General features: G+C 41.3%; 1 protein-coding gene across 4 annotated transcripts in view; it reads right to left on the bottom strand.

Moving 5' to 3' along the window:
* Positions 1-22,186, bottom strand: part of DYNC2I1 (dynein 2 intermediate chain 1) — a 140,692-nt gene that overhangs the window by 12,843 nt on the left and 105,663 nt on the right. For 2 of the 4 annotated variants that reach the window (XM_073629927.1, XM_073629925.1), the window contains 8 exons: positions 21,972-22,134; positions 13,649-13,759; positions 10,577-10,638; positions 9,337-9,388; positions 8,658-8,718; positions 5,363-5,462; positions 3,504-3,635; positions 463-686 (listed from right to left, as the gene is read on the bottom strand). In XM_073629927.1, the coding sequence (XP_073486028.1) occupies positions 463-686; positions 3,504-3,635; positions 5,363-5,462; positions 8,658-8,718; positions 9,337-9,388; positions 10,577-10,638; positions 13,649-13,759; positions 21,972-22,134 (905 nt within the window). Of the gene's footprint in view, positions 1-462; positions 687-3,503; positions 3,636-5,362; positions 5,463-8,657; positions 8,719-9,336; positions 9,389-10,576; positions 10,639-13,648; positions 13,760-21,971; positions 22,135-22,186 lie in introns of those variants that run through there. The other 2 variants (XM_073629926.1, XM_073629928.1) reach the window with 2 other exon arrangements.

The raw sequence follows: 22,186 nt of genomic DNA on the forward strand, positions 1-22,186 counted from the left end.
GTTTATTTATTCCTTTATCCACAGCTTCATGTTCACAATACTATCCTGTGAGCTGTACATATTAGTAGAGGTTCCTTAAAATCTGAAAGTTAATTTTAAGAATTCCTCATTGTTAAAAAGGTTGAGAAAGCCTGCTCTATAGTATTCCCCTTTATTCCTCCCCGAGAAGCTTTGTATTAGGTAATGTAGGGAGATGAGAGGTGGAGGAGCTGGCCCAGCACAGAAACCAATTGGATACTACCAGGATTGGAGATGGGTTGTGGTGTGCAAGGAGGGAGGGGTGGGACCAGCATTCCCACCCCTCTGCTCTCTACCTTTTATGAATCTGCTGGAAAAGGAACAAAGGGTATGTCCTTTAATCAAGGGAGCTTTCACAGGAAACATGCATAAATTATGTAAGATGCAAATATAATCTTATAGAGAGATTTGAATTTTAAAACCAATCAGTTAATGTGAACTTACTGGTCAGATGTGATGGATTCTTTGGCTATTGGCTGTAAATCATTTTGTAACAAATCCCATATGTGGATAGAGGATGCTGCGTCCAGGACAAAAAACATGGTTGGTCTTGTCAATGACCATTGTAGTGCAATAATGGACTGGCCACCAGTAGTATCATTCCACTGCAGTACTGGATACTCTGCACTCATTGTGTGTAACCGTATACAGCCATCTGTACATCCTGCCTTAAAAAAAAAAAGCACAGCAAAGGAAGACAATTAAATATTTCTGCCGTGGATATATTGTAACTAATATTACTCATTACATTTTTCACAAAAAGCAAATAGAAAAATAGTATAAAAAGATGAAAATTATAACCCACCCTCCTTTTACTTCATTAAAGCTAGCCACGCATGGGCAAATCAAGCAATAACAAGATCTTCACAACTTGCAAGTGCTTCTTACTGTTCATATGTGTGCCCCTTCATGACCCAATTATTAACTTCTTCCTGCCCACGATCTGTTTATTAACATCACCCAGTGCGATGCTCTGTGCAGAGGACACATTACTAATTGTTCTTCCATTTGAGAGCCAGCAGCAAACACTACATGTGGCTGCTGGCTCTCAAACCCATCTGTCAACGACAGCCTATATACACATATATACACACACACCGGCCACTTTATTAGTTACACCTTGATAGTACCAGGTTGGACCCACTTTTGCCTTCAGAACTGCCTTAATTCTTCGTGGCATAGATTCAACAAGGTGTTGGAAACATTCCTCAGATTTTGGTCCATATTGACATGATAGTTTAACGCAGTTGCTGCAAATTTGTTGGCTGCACATCCATGATGCAACTCTCCAGTTCCACCACATCCCAAAGGTGCTCTATCGGATTGAGATCTGGTAACTGTGGAAGCCATTGGAGTACAGTGACCTCATTGTCATGTGCAAGAAACCAGTTTGAGATGATTTGAGCTTTGTGATATGGTTCAATATCCTGCTGGAAGGAGCCATCAGAAGATGGGGACACTGTAGTCATAAAGAGATGGACATGGTCAACAACAATACTCAGGTAGGCTGTGGCATTTAAGTGATGCTCAATTGGTACTAAGGGGCCCAAAGTGTGCCAGGAAAATGTCCCCCATATACACCAACACCACCAGCCTGAACCATTGATACAAGGCAGGATGGATCCATGCTTTCATGTAGTTTACACCAAATTCTGACCTTACCATCTGAATGTCGTAGTTGAAATCGAGACTCATCAGACCAGGCAACGGTTTTCCAATCTTCTATTGTCCAATTTTGGTGAGCCTGTGCAAATTGTAGCTTCAGTTTCCTGTTCTTAGCTGACAGGAGTGACACCCGGTGTGGTCTTCTGCTGCTGTAGCCCATCTGCTTCAAGGTTCGATGTGTTGTGTGTTCAGAGATGGTATTCTGCATACCTTGGATGTAACGAGTGGTTATTTGAGTTACTGTTGCCTTTCTATCATCTCAAACCAGTCTGCCCATTCTCCTTTGACCTCTGACATCAACAAGGCATTTTTGTCCACACAACTGCCGCTCACTGGATATTTTCTCTTTTTCTGTAAACCTGAGAGATGGTTGTGCGTGAAAATCCCAGTAGATCAGCAGTTTGTGAAATGCTCAGACCAGCCTGTCTGGCACTAACAACCATGCTATGGTCAAAGGCTTAAATCTCCTTTCTTCCCCATTCAGGTGTTCGGTTTGAACTTCAGCAAGTCATCTTCACCACGTCTAGATGCCTAAATGCACTAAGTTGCTGCCATGTGATTGGCTGATTAGCAATTTGTGTTATCAAGAAATTGAACAGGTGTACCTAATAAAGCTGTCAAGAAATATAAACATTTTTATATATGGGGCGGCACAGTGGTGTAGTGGTTAGCACTTTCGCCTAGCAGTAAAAAGGGTTGCTGGTTCGAATCCCAACCACGACACTACCTGTCTGGAGTTTGCATGTTCTCCCTGTGCCTGTGTGGGTTTCCTCCGGGTACTCCGGTTTCCTCCCACACTCCAAAGACATGCTGGTAGGTTAATTGGATCCTGTCTAAATTGTCCCTAGTATGTATAAATGTGAGTTAGGGACCTTAGATTGTAAGCTTTTCGAGAGTAGGGACTGATGTGAATGTACAATGTATATGTAAAGCGCTGCGTAAATTGTCGGCGCTATATAAGTACCTGAAATGAATTAAAAAAAAAAAAATAATAATAAAATATATAGATTAGAGTAATTGCAAAAGTTAACCGAGAATTTGGTCTGGGCAGCAATGACCTCTGCAAATGGTTAAATCTATTACATCAGTTCTGAAAACTTGCCCCATGGGTAGGAGTCAAAAGTTAATCTATGCTCAACAAAGCAAAAGGATAATAATAACTTCCATTTCCTTAAGGCGTGTCAAAAGCCAAAACTTTATTTTTTATTTTTGGGCAGACATGCGATAGGTTAACACCTTTGTCAGGTTTTTTTTTTTTTTTGCCGTCTGCATTCCTGCTGCGGAGATTTATTCCTTGTATTTGTGAGGAAAACTCCAAAATGTAGTTATTGGCACAGGGATATAAGATGAATTTTCCAATGAGGATACTTTTCTCAGATGAGATTTGTCTAGTAGCTTATATAGATGGCTTTTGTATTCCCATGCAAGTTTATGAGAATGCAAATCCCACTTGAAGCAGGTCACATACAGACTAGCAGGAGGTCATCTGCCCACGTCAGTGATTTCTGAATGATCTCAGAAGCATCTAAAACTGATATCAAACTAATGCCATTGCCACAAGCCCAAAGCTTGTTGACACAGGCCTAAGAGAAATTTTAGCGTTCGGTTTTGTCTCCAAGACAGGAAGTAAAGAAAAATCTCCCTAATGGGACACAAGTGGCTAATAAAAAAATGTGTGTTAATCATTGTCTTTTCTATCTAAAAAAAGTATTGGCTTTGCAGATTTATTAGAATTTTAAGAAATGTTAAATGAAGCCAACCTTACTTGTACATCACTGGTGTACTAACTAGCGTTAGTGCAACAATTTAAAATTAGTTACCAAAAATGCTGGCATTGCAAACGGTGAGAAATCAATTGCAGTGACCTTTGATGGCCTTAGCTTGCTGTGCAGAGATGAGTATTGTACTGGTGGTTCTATCAATCCATACCTTGTTCCGTGGGTTACTATTCCCTGTTGGCAAATTAAATTTTAAATGTTTTAGTTCACTTTTGCAGCTGAAAAATACAAAACAAAAACAGATACCTGTAAACTACTAAACTAGCTGTTATGCCAAGTTGATGTGCATCTGGCAACCATTCTGTCTGCTAATACATACGCTCTGTATGTTGAAAGATTTTCTATGGTAACCAACAACATTTTGAATAAGGATCTGGACCAGACCAGAAAGGCAAACTTATCAAATTGTAGCAAAGGTCTCGGGGCCCCTGAAGCCCAATGGTTGCCTCCAGAGTTAGGGACAGCTGACATCCTTCAGTGTAGAGTGGGTTACAAGGCATGGTGGGTGTAATGCAAGATGAACAGGTGGGCACCAGACACTTTTTGAATGCAAAGAGATTTATTGTCTCTTAAACAGAACTGTGGGAGAGAGGATTAGGGCCAGCACACCCTTAGGTAGCTGCGATGTTATTTTGGCAGACTCCGAGACTTCTATAGGCAGACAGCTCTACAGTTGAAGGCCTCCAGCCGGACACCACTTCTGTATAGTTAGGACCGCTGTCTCCTATGGCAACAATCTTGTAGCTGTTACTAACGGTAAAGGTATTCAACTATCTGCAACACGAACAGTTCTGTTTACCCCACACTCACTCACTGTGGGTCTTCACTCAACGAGCTCCCAGCCTTTCTCACTAGACTTCAGATCCACTAGCCACTGGATCAACCTGAGCTCTTTCACTGTAGCACTTGATATCTTCAAGCGTCACCCCCGCTTCACTGCTGGGTCCCTGGCTTGGCACTCACAGATACTGCTCAAGCTTCACCCCTGCTGACACATTAGGTGCCTGGCTTTGCATTACACAAACGTCACCTCTGCTGTCCCGCTTGGTCCCTGACTTGCTGATGCTTTCCCACTTTTTCACCATCCCCAGTTGACGAGAAGTCTGCTCTGGTACTGGCCTCAGCTTACTCACAATGGTCTCCGGTAGCAAGGTGGATGGTCCCCTTGTGGCGACAGCTTCCCCTCTACCTCTGACCACGACTGGTTCCCCAGCCGGCGGAACCGTTACTTCTGTTTGGACTGCAAGCCCGCAGTCCCAACCCTATACTACTTCTGGATAGGCTCTCAGATAGCCTAGCAGCCATGATGTCCCCGGGATAGGCCTTTGGTTTCTGGCCTAGCAGCCCAGGGCAATACGACACACATCCACCCAGACAGCCGTTCAGGTGGCACAGAACCCCGGTCACCTAACTCCACCCAAATAGGTTCTCCCAGCAGGCCAAGGGACCCAAAAAAATCCCTGCCCATTGGCTGTGACACCCCAATCATTCCTAATCTGTGCTTGCAGTGCCCTTGTCTTATCTAATTTCACCAGACACCCAGCCATCTAGTGACAGAAGAGAGAAGTGCAGCAACTCCAGAATTAAGGCAAAATCAATTGACCTCCTAATAATTGGCCAATGCAACTATCACTTGGCAGATAAATGTAATAGCAATCCTGCCTAAACATCAGGGTGCTACATCAACAATTGTGGGAAATAGGAAAATCAGCTAGATATACAAATACAGAAGACACAAAAGAAGTGCAAAAGCACAATACAAAAACTTTATAAATATAAATATTTAACCTGAAATAAAAAAAGATCATATAAATTCAGGTGATAGCCATCAGAGGGTCTGTTTAAACGTAAGGTGGAACACATGTTTCTGTACAGCAGCATAAAAAACAAGCTTAACTTACAATATCTGTTCCAATGACAAAATGGTTGGAGTCTTGTGGAAGGAACTTAATATTCATAGTTTCAGGGGATCCCAGAGTCAGGACATCTTTGTGAAAAAATCTACAAAATAAAAACAATCACTGGCAAAAACAGAAAATAGCCAACGGCAAATGAAAAACCTCAAACTGGCTTTTTGGCAATGTTATTTTAAAATTAATTTTGAAATATTACAAGTATATTAAGTGAAGTGTTATATAATTTATTTACTTGCCTAAAATCTTTTTTTATTTTAATAATGCCCAGAACTACCTTTATGTTTTTAGGGCCCATTCCCAACTATGCATTGTGGTGATGTGTACTAATGCAATGCAAAGAAAAGCTCCATACGCGTTAGCATTGTACAGCAGTAATTACATGTGTAAATGTAAAGATGCTGTAGATGAGAGACATGTTCATACTGGTGGCTGCAATGTACTAACACACAGGTGCTTCTGTACATAGTGGTCTCAGACATTGCCCTATACACTATAGGCTATCAAATAATGAAACTTCAACTGATTTAAAATAGAATTAAAATACAAATACATGAAATACACAGGTAATCACACATTTTAAAGCATGATGGGGTATAAGCATTTTAAATATAACTTTATTGGCTTAGCTTCAGCTCAAGGGTAAATCTCCTTAAACTGGGGCACAAATGGCAATAAAAACTGACAAGCGTTCTAATCCCTCGCCCCAGACCCCCAAACCCCCCCGCCTTTTCCTCCTTCCCATGTGTACACAGTGGTGCGGTGGCAACACTGTGAAAGGTGGGCCCATAAAGTCCTGCACACACAATAGGTCCTCAATCTTCTGGGTTGATTAAACGCTAGGCATCATTAATCCCTGGAGAATGAGGACTTCTTGTAGCAGAGAAGAGGTACTGCAAGAGATACGTCTGGAGTGAAAGTGAGTATTGCAGCATGTGTCTTTTTTTCCCAATGCCTTTAAAAAAAAAAAAAAAAAAAATTTAGCCCCGTGTTGAGATTTAACATACATGGCGCACTTTACAAAACATATAACTACTATACAGGCACCAGGAGGTGTGATTGGTTGTTGTTGGCATGAGGTAAATTTAAGAGTTAACTCAAGAGGACTGTGAAAATGTCCAGTGTCTGCTGTAAACACATAGTCTCACTGGCTAATCTAGTTAAGGATCCCATAAGAAACGTATATTTACCAGTGTTCATTTCTTCAAGGAAAACATTTTTGGAAAAATTTTCGTCAGCGGACTTTTTACAGTGACGAAAACTAAACGAAAGTTACACCACGTTTTCGTTCACTGACTTTGCCGAAAATCAATTCCGTTGCACTTGTGAAACGTGTCAGTTCACGTTTATCCTTGTGAACTTCCTGTTTCCACTGAGTTCTATGCTTAGCAGTTAGTACTGTGCAGCATCACAGGCCTCCTCAAACGACTGTCCAGAGCAGCACTAAGCATTACAGGCCTCCAGATGAGAGTCCTGACTCACGACCGTCCAGAGCAGAGCACCGCGAGTGTGTACATTGCAAGCCTCCCCTCAGACCACCGTCCAGAGCACTATATGCATTACAGGCCTCCTCTTACTACTGGCATCCAGAGCACTGTGCATTACACGCCTCCCCTTTAGACTACCAACCAGCACTGTGCAGCATTACAGGCCTTTCAGACCACCATCCCAGAACAGTGTGCATTACAAGCCTCCCCTCAGACCACTATCCAGAGCACTGTGCAGTATTACAGGGCTCTCATATCACTGTCCAGAGCACTGTGCATTACAGGCCTCCTGAGACCACTGTCCAGAGCACTGTGCAGCATTACAGCCCTCTCAGACCACAGTCCAGAGCACTGTGTGCATTATTGGCCTCTTCATACCACCATTGAAAGCACTGTGCAGCATTACAGGCCTCCTCAGACCATCCAGAGAGGCTAAATTTGTATCTGTGAGTTTGTTGAAAACTCAACCACTTCCATACTGGGCCTATTCTGGTACTCCTCTCCTACATGTAAAAATCATATTTTATTTTGCTAGAAAATCACTCAGAACCCCCAAACATTATATATGCTTTTTTTAGCCAAGACCCTATGGAATAAAAGGGCGATTGTTGCAACTTTTTATGTCACACAGTATTTGCGCTGCAATTTTTTAAATGCGTTTTATAACGTGAAAGATGTTACACTGAGTAAATAGATATCCAACATGTCATGCTTTAAAATTGCACACACTCGTGGAATAGCACCAAACTTTGGTACTTAAAAATCTCCATAGGCGACACTTTAAAACATTTTTCAGGCTACCAGTTTTGAGTTACAGAGGAGGTCTCGGGCTGGAATTGTAGCTCTCGCTCTAACACTCCCAGCAATACCTCACATGTGTGATTTGAACGCCATTTATATATGTGGGCACGACTTACATATGCGCACTCAGGGAGGAGGGCGCTTTAATTTTTTTTTTATTTTATTGTTTATTTTATTTTAATTTTTTTTTTTACACTTTCCCTTTAAAAATTGTTATTTTTTGATCACTTTTATCCCTATTACAAAGAATGTAAATATTCCTTGTAATAGGAATAGTGCGTGACAGGTCCTCTTTATGGAGAGATGTAGGGTCACTAAGACCCCACATCTCTCCTCTAGGCTGCAAAGACCGAGATAAAAAAAAATAAACGATCTTGGTCTTTCCAGCAGAGTTCATGGCCCGGGCCTCACAACGTCGCGCCTGGGCCTCTAAAGGTCATAGATACTGCCGGAGACCATCTGGTCACCGAAAATCTCTATGCTCAACTTCCGGCACCAGTGGATTCCTTCTCCAGCTCCAGGCGAGCCGGTAGAATCACACGAGGGTGGCACGTCCCCTCCCGCCGCCTGTAAGAACGATTAAGCGTCTGAACTGCTGCTATGATTGCTCTTACGGCAGGCATCATTCAGATATCCTCACTCAAAGTCCAGGACATCATATGTCCTTGGGCGTGAAGTGGTTAATATCAAACATAATAACATATTAGAATTTTTTACTTCAGGAGTATATAATAAGTTTGGAAATTCTAGAACGATGCTTAAATAATACATTACAATTTAACTAAACCCATTCGATTTTAGTCGACTAAAATGTAGATCATTTTAGTCGACTAAAATGCCTAAAAAGTACTGCAGATTTAGTTGACTAAATACGATTAAAACTAAAACAACTGAAGAGGCCTAAAATGAGACTAAAACTAAAATGGCATTTTAGTCAAAAGACTAAGACCAAAACTGAATTGAAATTTGCTGCCAAAATTAACACTGATACTTACTTGTCATTAAGATTTATAGATGAACTGTGTACTAGTTTCACTTTTCCTCCCGGAATCAACCCTGGAAAATAAACATAGTTTGTGAAAATAAGCCTGCAAATATATGTTTTCATCTTAAATCTCAACCTTTGTTTAAAAACAGGTTCACCACTTTCTGCACTGGGTGAACCCCTGATTTTTGGCGATCTGAACAGTAGTAAGAAAGATTCTTGTCCATCACTCGCATTTAAAAGAAAAGTCTTAATGGGACTTACTTTGTTGTTTACTTTAAGGTAGCATAATTTTCTATAATGCCGCTCATAGGAGTAGCAATATATTAATACTACCCATATTACACAAAGGAAAATCTGGCTTACAAGTATATGGTTACATGCATCCTTAATTCTGTTCTTAGTTGCTCAGCCATATCTTTTTAATGTCTTTTCTACTATGCACTTAGATGCTCCAAGCTTTTTAAGAATTAGAAGCAGTGCATGTGCTCTGTAAAGACCAACAAAGTGGTTTCTGGAAGGGCCATAATCTAGAAAGTGCCGGACTCAGGCTGCTTGCTTACCACTCAGAAAAAAATATGGGCCTTAATCAAGATGAGGGATTTTACAAAAAAAACTAACTCCAAAGAAATGCATAGTAAATGTTAAAATGTTCAGATAAGTACTGAACAGTCACATGAAAAATTTACCCAAATCATTCTGAGATCCAGCTAGGTCTACTTTTCTCAGTTCCACAACTACCTGTAATTAAAACATTTAAGTAAATACATTTTAATGACAAAAATTAATGGCAATGTTTAACATAGAATATGTTTTACACTACTCAGAAGACTACACTTTTATATTAGAGAGGCCTATTCAAAATATAAAAAGTCACATAATTATCTGGCAGTATAAATGTAAACCGAAGCAGGCATCCTATTTAAATAATAAATAATCATTAGTAGAGGAGATTAATGGATATATATCCCAATACACATATTACAGACCCTTCTCTATCCTAAAGAGAACATGTACTGTGGAAGCCACACTCAAACATAGGCAAGTAGGGGATAAAGGGCTATTTATGAGTAATGGCTTGAGGTACACTAAAGCTGATTATTTCTCAATCTCTGACTTATTAAGCGTTGTTCACCCTCAGTGTGGAGGCAGCACTCTTGGTAGAAGAGCAGGGCTGTGCTTACTCGTGTCAGATGGAGGAATAATGAAGAAGCCGGACAGGAGTTGGAGGAAGCACAGCTTTGCAGAAGTTAAAAAGCAGCAGCAGGATTCTTCCGGTCCTCATGCACAGCTTTCTCTCCCACAAGGAGAACAGTAATGAGCACAGTGGTGACCTCACCAATTTCCAATTACATGCTCATAAAAACAGCATTTAGAGGAACAGTGCTTTATATAATCTGTACCCGTCTTGGCACAGGAAGTGCACTCGCATTTTAAGGTGGGATGCTAGGCAAAAAGGTAGTTTGTTCAGGGTACTATTTTGGCGCAAATAACATATCTGAATATATACTATAAGATAGCAAATCTTCACATTTTGAGTTCAGGTCCACCTTAACTGATGCACATAAAAAGGAAAGAGAAAAAGTAGTAAAGTGACAGAATATAGGGGTAAGGCATAGCTAAACCTGGAGAAGGACACATTGTATCCCCACATCTTCCCAAGAAAAACTGAACTACAATAATATATATTGCATTGATCAACAGAGTACGATTAGATTATTATAGAATTTTACAAAGCAAGTCACATATTTGACACTGAGCACTGCTTCATGAAACATTCCTCAGTATGCCTTTATGTAGCAGAAGGCCCATGTACCACACATCTAACACAACTGGAAAATAAGCATAAAGTTAAATACTGGAAAAAAAACAAAAAACTTGATGTATTCTATATACACATTTTTATCTGTTTTATCATTTTTAACTTACCCAAAAGATTAAATGGCCATTTTCATCTAACGATGCTAGTTGAAATGACAAACCAGACACCTCTAAAAAATAAATAAATAAATAAATAAATAAATAAATAAAAAAGTAAGTATTTAAGAAATAGTGCAACTTAAAGTGATTGTAAAGGCAGAGGCTTTTTTACATATACACCTTACTGCATTTTAGTAAGGTAAAATACACACCTGAGCCTGATCTTGATCCAGCGATATGCACGAGAGCAGAGGCTATTTCGTTCCTCATTGGCTCAGATACAGCAGTGGGAGTCATTGGCTCCCGTTGCTGTCAATCAGAGCCAGTGATGAGAGAGTGGGAGATGAGGCCAAGAAGCCCTGCTCTGTGTGTCTTATGGAGCATGCACAGTGGGGAAATGAGCCAGGAGGGCTGGCAGGGGACCCAAGAAGAAGAGGATCAGGGCTGCTCTACACAAAACCATTGCACAGAGCAGGTAAGTAAAACATATTTCTTATATTGATAAAAAAAAAAAAAAAAAACACAACAAACCTTTACAGCAGACCTTCATTTCATTCACCCACGTTGCGGACCCCAATTCCTACCCCCTCCTTTAACACAACTGAATTTTTTTTTTTTTGGTAAATTTTTTATTTCTTTTTTTTTTGCTGTCCTGCATTTTCAGTTTTCTCACCTAGGCAAGATAGATGTCCCCCAGCTCACATCATGCATCCCAGCAGGCTTTGATACAATCCACAGGATCTGTGCATGCGCACCTTATTAGGGAAATGGCTAGCTGCAAAAACACAGAAGAGACAGCTGGCTGCCAATAACGTAAACATGGAAAAAGGTGGCGCAGGACCCAGCACGCAGCAGATCACAGCAGAGAAACTCTGGATTTGTTGGGCATACGAGTATGTTTATTGTAAAAAATCAAGAGAACAAGGTAAGAGGGGATTAAAAAAAAAAAAAAAAAAACAGGAAGTGAAGTTCCCTTTTAACTCCTTATCTATCAATATACATTTATAAACATTCTTGTATTCAGGTTAAAATAAGCTCACAGCATTTGCCATGAGTTTGGTATTGATTTTTAAAGCCAACAATCAGATGTCAAGTAAAAGTGATCTGGGCAGCTCTGGAGCTTTTACAGGGCTCTGGTAGCAAAAAAAATGACAAAATTATTTAGCATCACAAAATTAACCTTGGTTCTGTGTATTCTCTAAAAGGGGCAGTACTAGGAGGTGGGTTGGGTGTTAGGGGGACAGATATTACAATCTGTCACTCGGTTGACAGACATGCCAAGGGTGGGTTTCTGTCTTTTTCCTTGAGGGGAGTGTTTATAGGCAATCATTCAATTTTTCAAAATGCTTCTGTTGAACATGCCTATAGAAAACCCCACACAAAGTCTTCAGCGTTTTTGTTTAGCCACTTTATTTAACAGGGTAGTTTTAAAAAGTATTGCACACATGTTAAAGGGGAATTAAAGTTCTGCTGTCACAAACCATGAGCAACACAATCTCCTGTGCTCGGGAGCTTAGTCAATGTGTAAACGTTTGTTTGCATCACTCTTGTTTTTACTATATAAATAAAATGTTATGGACAAGGTTGGTGCGCCCTCCTTCTCTTTCTATATGTTTTAACAAACAGTGAGCAGGCAGGCTCTTTATGGCAGAAGAGACGTGCAATTTACATGCTTGGTCGCTGTCTTCCGAGGCATGTAAACTGAGCTGCACATGGGCAGTTCAGCTTGCACCTGCAGCCCAGTCTGTGTGTGCTGGGATGTCTGGTGAGCAGTTTTGTAAAAAGAGTAATGGTCAAAAATTCCTCCTGAATGTTGTGAAGGTCTGATCGAGAGCTTGCTGCCAAATGAGGTTTGATCAGCAATTAGTTCCAAGGGTTCACTTATATTTTCCTCCAGCGCTGTAAATATGTTCAATAAAGACACGGAAAATGTTAATTGTTTGTGAGTTATCAGCTTAAGCACATTCTATTTGTCTATAATTGGGACTTAGATGAGGATCAGATCACAGTTTATGGCAAATTACTGCAGAACAACAGTTAATATGCCAAATAGCACAGAGACAAGCCTCAAACCTTTTTACACAAAGCCATTTGGAGTGATGAGACCAAAATTTAGCTTTTTGGCCACAACCATAAACCCTACATTTGGAGAGGAGTCAACAAGGCATATGATGAAAGGTACACCATTCCTACTGTGAAATGCAGAGGTGGATTGCTTATGTTTTGGGGATGTGTGAGCTACAAAGGCACAGGAAATTTGGTCAAAATTGATGGCAAGATGAATGCAGTAGGTTATCAAAAAATACTGGAGGAACATTTGCATGGAGGTACCCGGACATTCCAACATGACAATGATCCACAGCTATTCTGCTGTAGCCAATGACAGGCCAAGTTGACCTGTCATTGGCTACAGCAGAATAAAGTGAAGGTTCTGGAATGGTCACCTCAGTCTCCTGACCTCAATATCATTGAGCCACTCTGGAGAGATCTCAAACTTGCAGTTCATGTAAGACAGCCCAAGAATTTACAGGAACTGGAGGCTTTTTTGTTAAGAGGAATGGGCAGCTTTACCATCTGAGAAGATAGAGAGCCTCACCCACAAATACCACAAAAGACTTCAATCTGTCATTGATGTTAAAGGGGGCAATACACGGTATTAAGAACTGGGGTATGTAAACTTTTGATCAGTGTCATTTGGGTAGTTTCTGTTGCCGTTATGATTTAAATAGAGTAAACACAGTTGACTGATAATAAATGGCTTCAACCAAACACTAACCATGAGTGAAAGAAAAGTTTTTGTGTTATTCATATTCTCTGAAATATGCCCAAGAAATCATAAATTCTGGCAGGGTATGTAAACTTATGAGCACAACTGTGTAATTTTATATATTTATAATATATATATATATATATATATATATATATATATATATATATATATATATATGCTTCTCTACATTTGCACTTTGCTCAACCTAAATCATAAGGTGAAACTCAGTGGCTTTTAAACTGCAATTTTGATGTACAAGAGAGTAACACTTGCTATTTATAGGGTATATGTGTTTAATAGATCTTATATACCTTCACCTTGAGAGGATAATGCAGATATCCCTGGCTCCTTTGCTTCTACAGTTGGAACAGGTTCTATGGACTTTACCTGGTGTGTGTGATTCACATAACTGAAAACACCATCTGCAAGGACACAAAACTTCTATTAGTCATAGTCATCGAACGCTAATGTTGAATGTCAACTTAAGCGTAAAATTATTAATAGTAAAAAAAAAAAAAAAAAAAAAAGGATACACTTAATACAAGGTGATGCTTACACAAGGTAGATATTATAGTGCATGTGAAGCCAAAACCTTTTTTTGTTTCAGATAGGGCAGGCAAGGGTTAAATTCCCATTAGGTTATTTTTTGCTTCCTGTGTCCTGCTACAGAGATCTGCCTTCACTTCCTGTACCAGAGAAGCAACAGAGGATGAAAGGAAATCTACTCAAAGTGAACAAAATCTTAAGAGTTGTCACAGACAGTTGCCTTTATTGGAGGTTTTCCCTGACATCTTTTTCTACTAACTTCAAATTTTTGGATTTCCACTTACTATTGGTTTATGTGAGAAAGGGTATCAGGACAAAAACAGAGGGGTGAATTTACCACCCGGGTCACAGAAAGCAAAAAAACCTACTGAAGGGAATGCCCTCGTTCTCAATCCTGCCAAGTAGGTGAGGGAGAATCTGGAGTGGCGTAAAGGCATAGATCAGGCTGAACTGGTCCCACAGCATCAGCAGAGTGCCCACTGCAAAGGCCCAAGGGTCCCTGGACCTGGGGACAAACCTGTATAGTGTGCTGTTGAATCTGGATGCCAGCAGGTCCACTTCCAATGTGCCCCACCTGTGGCAAAGGCTTAAAAGCCCTCTGTATAGATGCTCTATTTCTCCAAGTCCAGACACTGACAAATGGGAACGTCCACCTGCCACTTTTTATGCCTGACACGTGGATGGTGGACGGATGTTCTGCCCAAGTGAGGATTAAGTCTGCATTCTTTAGAGTGACACACTTGCTGGTGCTTCCTTGATGACTGATGTAGGCAACAGCCATGGCATTGTCCGTCTGGATTCTTGTTGGGTGATCACACAAGAAAGGAGTGCAGCAAATAAAGGGGACAATGGAATCACCCCGAGTTTTACAATGTTGATTGAAAGGCAAGCTTCCTCCAACGACCAAGTCTCCTGAAATTATAGGGGGTTCTGCTCCAACGGGCTAGCATCTGTTGTGAGAATCTTACACAAATGGGAAGGAAAGAAGATCCTTAACTCCAGCACTGGACTTTGAATGTTGAGTTGGAATAGTCTGCAGTGAAACTGGGCATACAGTATGGTACAACTTCGAAGGAGACAGCCATGAGACTTAAGACCCTCAAGCAAGTGCAAATTGAGGCTTCCTCTGGTCCTGGAGGACCTGGAATGTGAACAAAGACAGAAGTATTTCCTGAGACAGAAAGATTTTGGAGCTGGCCATGTCCAGCATCACACCCAGTTAATCAAATCTGTAAGAGGGGTCCAGCGAGGACTTCAACTTAAGCACCCAAATGCCGCTCCACAGAGCCTACACCGTCTGTTTGATGTAGGCTGATGGGGACAGGACAACTTGTTAATAGGAGATCGTCCAGGTGCCCCATACCATTAATTCCCTGAGCATAGAGTAGATTTAAAAATGGGGCAAGCACCTTGATGAAACCCCAGTGGGCCTTGGACATGCCAAAGGGCAGGGCAACAAACTGGAATTGCTGAGCGCCAACTGCAAAATGAGGATAGCATTGATGAGGTGGAAATATGGGTATGTGCAGGTAAGCATCGCTGATTTCTATTGAGGCCAGAAAATCTCTCTCATCTTCCTAACCGTTTAGACGCGAACCTTTTTCTAAGGAAGAAGGGTACGCTTACCTTTTGTGATATTCCTGGATGTACTTTTCTAAGGAGGGACCAAACAGGCGTTCATCCTCAAAAGGTAACAGCTCAATGCATTTCTTAAAGGGGACTTCTGCTGACCAGTATTTAAGCAAATCCTGCGCATGTGGTCAAAGAGAAGGCTAGCAAAGTGTATCTGCCAAGCTAATCATGGAGTAGTGCAAGGCTGTGGTCCAACTAACTATGGACATATGGGTCTGTAAGAATGGAGCTGGAATTCCAGACAATACGTTTGGTCCAGATAGCAATTGTCTGGCAGACTGTTAAAAAAACACAACCATAAGTTGTATAGGAAAGATCTCTAAAGGAAGACCCTTAACCATTTATCTATCAGGCTCTTAAACGTGGGGTTATCCTCAAGGGGTTCATAAGGGTCTTTTTAAGGCAAGAAAATTCAGATCAACCACAGGAATTGTCCATCTTCTAAGGCAACTTTCATTAATAGGATACTGTTGGTTGAAACATTTAGGAGAAAAAAATTCTTCTCCAGCTGAGGCCAGTCTCTATACAGAACAGGAGCAACCAGTGCATGGACCAGAAAAGTTTTAACTGGTTTTGGGATTTTAAAGGACCCCATATTGAATATGTTTGAATGATCAGACTCTGGCTGCTCTAATGTTAATTAGCATACAGCTTCAATAATAACCTCCATAGCGGTGGAGCAGGATAGAGGATGCCTTGTAGTCCACAAGAGTAAACAGCTAGTAACATGCCCTTAGAGAAAGAACCAAGAGATGTTGTTGGTCTGGAGTCCCAAATGCAAGGGGGGAAAAGACAGGGCATGCAGCACAGTAACTTCTGCAAGAATGAGGCAACGCAATAGGTTGTGCAGGCAAAGTAGTGATAGTTTGCATAACCCTGGCATGCTTTAGAGCCAAAAATGGCATCAAATTTAAATTTCTAAGCCCGGTCATCCAGGACCCTACCACACCACTGAAAGGACAGACAGTGGTTCCAATAAACCCAAAGGGGAAAGCTTGACTGTTCATCCTGGGCTCTATGTTTACAGGAATTTCGTACTGTACTCACCACATAAGTAACAAGAATAGGGGGTTAACCTCATCTGGCTTTAAACCCCCACGATGGGCATAGTCCTGCAGAGTTCTTCAGAGATTGGGCTCTGCACCAAGACCGCCATGGCCCTGGACCTGTAAAGCACCCTGCATGTCGTGCTCTGTGGCAAGGGGAGTGCTCACAGCAGGATCCACTGTAAAGCAACATCACAGGTTGGCCCTGCAACTTTCAACGTTTGGAAAGAGTTCCACTCACTTCCTATTTTGTCTAAAGGACAGGAAATAAAGGGAAATATTTCCAACAGGACAAAGACAGCATTCTCAAGCAACACTTTAAAGTAGAACTTTTGCAAGGTACGCCGCAGCTCATCCCTTTATCCATAACATGCCGAGAATGCAGCTGGATGCCGGGGACAAGCAGGAGAGCAAGAAACCCATAGGAAGCTTCAAAGATGTTGGTGGATAGTGTTGAAAAGAATAGCAGCATGGTTGCTAATAAACTGACAATACTGTATGACAATGCTATATTCATTATACCTATCTATGCAGCAGGTGGCACTGTAGTATTATAGTTTTATAGCATGTATTCTATGATATGACAGGACATGACAGGATGTACCTTCTATGTTCAGTGCACTTGTTTGTTGATGAGTTCCTGTTTCATGTTTCTCATGCTGTAAGACATACATTGCTGATTCTCAATAAAAGCAAAGCTATTGCTGCAAACAAGAAGCTTCCAGCACATGATTTCAATACCCTGCTAACAAGTTATACACCCAGCAGGCACCCAGGCACTGGAGAGGATATTGCAAGTCTGTGAGTACTGTATACAAGCTACTGAAAGATGGCAGACAGTGCATATGTGAAGTTTGCAATTGCAAAGTTGAACAATGCCAATTACCAGCTGTGGAAGTTTAAACTAGAAATGTTTCTCAGCAAGGATGACTTGTGGCAAGTGCTGAATACAGACAGACCCACAGACAGAGACGGAGGAATGGGAGAGGAAAGCAAAAAGTGACTATAAGCTTACTAGTGGAAGATGACCAGCTTATCCACATAAGAACAGAGAAAACGGCAAAAGGTATGTGGACTTCATTACAAAAACTGCATGAGCGTTCAAGCCTCAACAGTAAGCGGTTTCTACTAAAAAAAATTGTATAAGATGAGACTAGAGGAAGGCCAGCAAATGTGTAACCACGTGAAAGCTATGCTAGAGATCATAGAGCAGCTACTTGCCATCGGAGAGGACATCAAAGATAACCATACTGTTGCCCTGCTCCTCTGCAGCCTTCCAGAGACATATACTGCACTTATTAACGCTTTAGAAACCATTCTCGTGCAGGAACTAACACTGGAGTATGTCAAAGGCAAATTAATCGATGATCATGACAGAAGGAAAGAGAAACAGGCACCATGATGACAAAGCTCTTAAGATGTACAAAGGCACAAAGCACAAAAAAGAGAGCAGAGCCTGTTTTTGCTGTAAAAGGACCGGTCATCTAAAAAAGAACTGTTCCATCTGGAAAGCCGAGCAGCGAAAGCTAAAGCTATCCAACAAGAGAGAGTCAAAGCAATCACAAAGTAAACTGAAGACACATCATGGAGTGGCACCTTTAAAGTAACACAGAGCGACAAGCCACGCGGCTGGTGCATAGACTTAGGAGCAACAAGCCACATGACTAGCGATGAGACCTTCTTCACAAACAGTGCAAAAGACAACGTTTTCCTGGCAAACGGGGAAAGCATCACTGCAGAAGGTAAAGGCCTGAACTAAATTACACCTCAAGGCAAGCACAGTATCCTTGTGAAGAAAGTGCTGTATGTTCCAGACCTAGAAGTCCGCCTTCTATCAGTGAAAAGTCTTGCAAACAATGGTCTCACAATTAAGTTCCAGGGTGATGACTACACAATTCACAATAAGCGATTCTTTGCAAAAGGAAAACTGGATGATCACCTATACAGGCTCATCACCACAGACCAACAAGCCAATATAGTCTCTAATGACATGCACAACAAAATGTATTCACTTATGGCACAGATGGCTGGGGCACAGAAGTTCAGAAGCTATACAGGACATTTTAAAGAGAGGCTTATCAGAAGATTTGACAATAGCGCCTTGCAAAGTGCTCATGAAATGCAAGTGCTGTATTGAAGCAAAAGCCACACATGCTCCCCTTTCACAGGCATCTCAACGAAAAACCTACCACCCCCTGCAGCTCTTACACAGCGACATAAGCGGTCCAATGAAAACTCCCACGTCAGGCAGGAACAGTTATCTACTGACGTTCATTGATGATTATTCCAGGTAAACCACTACTTATCTGAACATAAGAATGAAACATCACAGAAACAAAGTTCGTTGCCATGTCTAGCAACAAATTCCAACGGAAACCAGGAAAAATACGCCCCCGACAATGGGGGAGAATACATAAGCACAGAAGTGGCATCATACCTGAAGAGACAAGGAATAGTACACCAGACAACCACACCATACACTCCTAAACAAAAAACGGTGTAGCAGAAAGGAAAAAAATCACACTCTTATAGAAATGGCCAAAACGCATGTTGTCGGATGCCAAACTACATCACAAGTACTGGGGAGAAGCAATCATGACTGCAATCTACCTACAGAACAGACTACCCTCAAGAGCTATTAAAAATACTCCATTCGAAACGGGGCATGGATCAAAGCCCAGCATAGGGCACATCAGAGGTGTTTGGATGTAAAGCATATGCCTATATTCCAAGTGAAAAGCAATCTAAGCTGGAGAACGGAGCCATAGAGGGCACTAAGGGTTACAGAAACCTACACCCAAAGACTGACAAAATGGCAATAAGCCATAGTGTTTATTTTGATGCGAGCCCATCATCAGAAACACTAATCCCCGAAAGCTGTGAAGTTAATATACCAAGCAAACCAGAAGAAAAGGTCGACCAAAGCGAACCTGTGCAGGAGTCAGAACAAGAGGTGGTACTCACAATGCCTAAATCAAGTTCCCCACCAGATCCTGCTAAATTTCCTGAAATCAGAAGATCCACTCGGACTACAAAGGGGATACCACTCAACAAGCTGTCATACACTGTCAAAACACACAACATACTTGAACCAACATCCTGGGAAGACATAGAAAAACTGCTAAACTATGAAGCCAATAAATGGAGAAAGGCAGCAGAATTAAAGTCACTTTAAAAACAATAAAACCTGGACACTCATTTGAGTTCCCTCCTAACCGCAAAACTATAGGAAGTAAGTGGACATTCAAAGTAAAGTCAGACACAGAAGGGAATATTCACAAATACAAAGCCAAACTAGTTGCCAAAGGTTACTCTCAGATATTCTGTGAAGATTACGATGAAACATTCGCTCCCGTCGTAAAACACTCCACCATCAGAGCACTTCTTATGCCGCGTACACACGGTCGGACTTTTCGTCTACAAAAGTCCAACGGACGCCGACGGACTAAAGCTGGCTGGTAATCCGTTCGTGTGTGGGCTTCTCCGGACTTTCAGCAGACTTTTTCAGCCTCAAATCCGATGGACTTTAGATTTGAAACATGCTTCAAATCGTTACGTCGTAACTACGACGGACCCGAAATCCGCTCGTCTGTGTGCTAGTCCGACGGACAAAAACCCATGCTAGGGCAGCTATTGGCTACTGGCTATGAACTTCCTTATTTTAGTCCGGTGTACGTCATCACGTACGAATCCGTCGGACTTTTGTGTGGTCGTGTGTAGGCAAGTCCGTTCGTTAGAAAGTCTGCTGCAAGTCCGCCGAAAGTCCGCCGGAAGTCTGTCGGACAGGCTGTCGGACTTTTGTAGATGAAAAGTCCGACCGTGTGTACGCGGCATTAGTGTTGCAGCCGGCAAGGGCATGCAAGTCAAACACTTAGACGTTAAAACTGCTTTCCATTATGGAGACATTAAAGATGACCTCTACATGGAGCAACCACCAGGGTTTGAACAAGGAGACAACCTTGTGTGTAAACTTAAGGAGAGCATCTACGGTCTTAAACCATCTGCAAGGATGTGGACTGAGAAAGTGAACACAGTACTTATCAGAGAGGGATTCTCAATAAGTAAAGCAGACCCCCTGTCTCTACTCCAGGAATCAAGGAGACAGATGGATATACATCCTTATCTATGTTGATGACATTATAACCTGTTTTGAACAAGAAGGGGATTATAATCAGATAGTTCACAAGCTGAAATAAAAACTTTGAAATCAAAGCGCTAGGGAATATTAGCTACTATCCGGGAATTCAAATAGAAAGAGAAGAAGATGGAAGTTATCTTCTCAACCAATCTCAGAAAATCTCAGCAATCTTGAAACAATTCCATATGCAAGATGCAAAGAAATTAAAACTCCTATGGAACCAGGCTATCAAAAGATCAATGAAGCAGAAAACGTGCTACCCAACAATGACATATCGCAGAACAATAGATAAGCTGCTATATGTTGCCACTGTGACAAGACCAGACATAGCTGCAGCAGTGGGCATAAAATGCAGAAAAGTTTCAGCCCTCTGTCAGCGTGACTGGAACGCAGTGAAGAGAGCGATGCAGTACCTCAAAGGAACAATTCAGATGAAGTTACCGGCAACATCAAATCCAAAACTGGTCAGATATGTGGATGCTGATTGGGCCGGGGACTGCACAGACTGCAAATCCACAAGTGAATTCATCTTCCAGTTTGGGGAAGGAACCATAAGTTGGTCTAGTCGAAATCAAGCAACTGTCTCTCTATCTTTAACTGAAGAAGAGTACATTGCAGCAGCACATGCATGTCAAGAAGCGATATGGATTTGTCAACTTTTTGTGGACATTGGGATTGGCATGTCAAAACCAATTCCCATTTTTGAAGATAACCAGGGATGTATAAAGCTTACGCAATCAGAAAGGGTCAATCCTAGGACCATACACACTGACGTTAAGTATCACCTATTGAAGGTGTTACTGACATTCAATACTGCCCGTCAGAGGAGAGGACTGCCGATGCACTCACCAAGCCTTTGTTGAAGGAACGTCACAGTTATATCCAGAAGAAGCTGAATGTAATTTGACAAAGCACACACTGTTGAAAAGGGGTGTTAGAAAGAACAACAGCATGGTTGTTTCGTGTTTCTCATGTTGTAAAGACTTGCATTGCTATTTCTCTATAAAAGCAAAGCTATTGCTGCAAACAAAAAGCTTCCAGCACATGATTTCAACACCTTGCTAACATGGAGCAGCAAGGGACAGCATTCCATGGTAAAGGGGAAAACAGCAGGTAAATCTGTCATTATAGTTCCGCTTTAGGGTCCCACCAAATAAAAGAATTACAAAATACAGCTGATGTCACTCTATTAATGTCCACTACTGCTATTTTTATAGGTGGAATATGATATTGTAAACAAATAACATCAAGCAAAAAATAAATACCACTAACCAGTAGAAAATGTCACAGATCTGAACGTCCAGTTAACATCTTCTATTGTTAAAGTCTGATGCATACTGAAGTCCTCTCGCAAGTCCCATACTAACACAGAACCATCTACTGTACCAGCAAACACCAGAGATGCTTTCCCGGGGCTAAAACAGCAGCATTTCACCTAAGTGAAAATAAAAAACAGTAAATTCCGTTTTTTTTTTTTTTAATTTACA

The sequence above is a fragment of the Aquarana catesbeiana genome, linkage group LG05 (genome assembly GCF_042186555.1).
Source record: "Aquarana catesbeiana isolate 2022-GZ linkage group LG05, ASM4218655v1, whole genome shotgun sequence".
Lineage (NCBI taxonomy): Eukaryota > Metazoa > Chordata > Amphibia > Anura > Ranidae > Aquarana > Aquarana catesbeiana.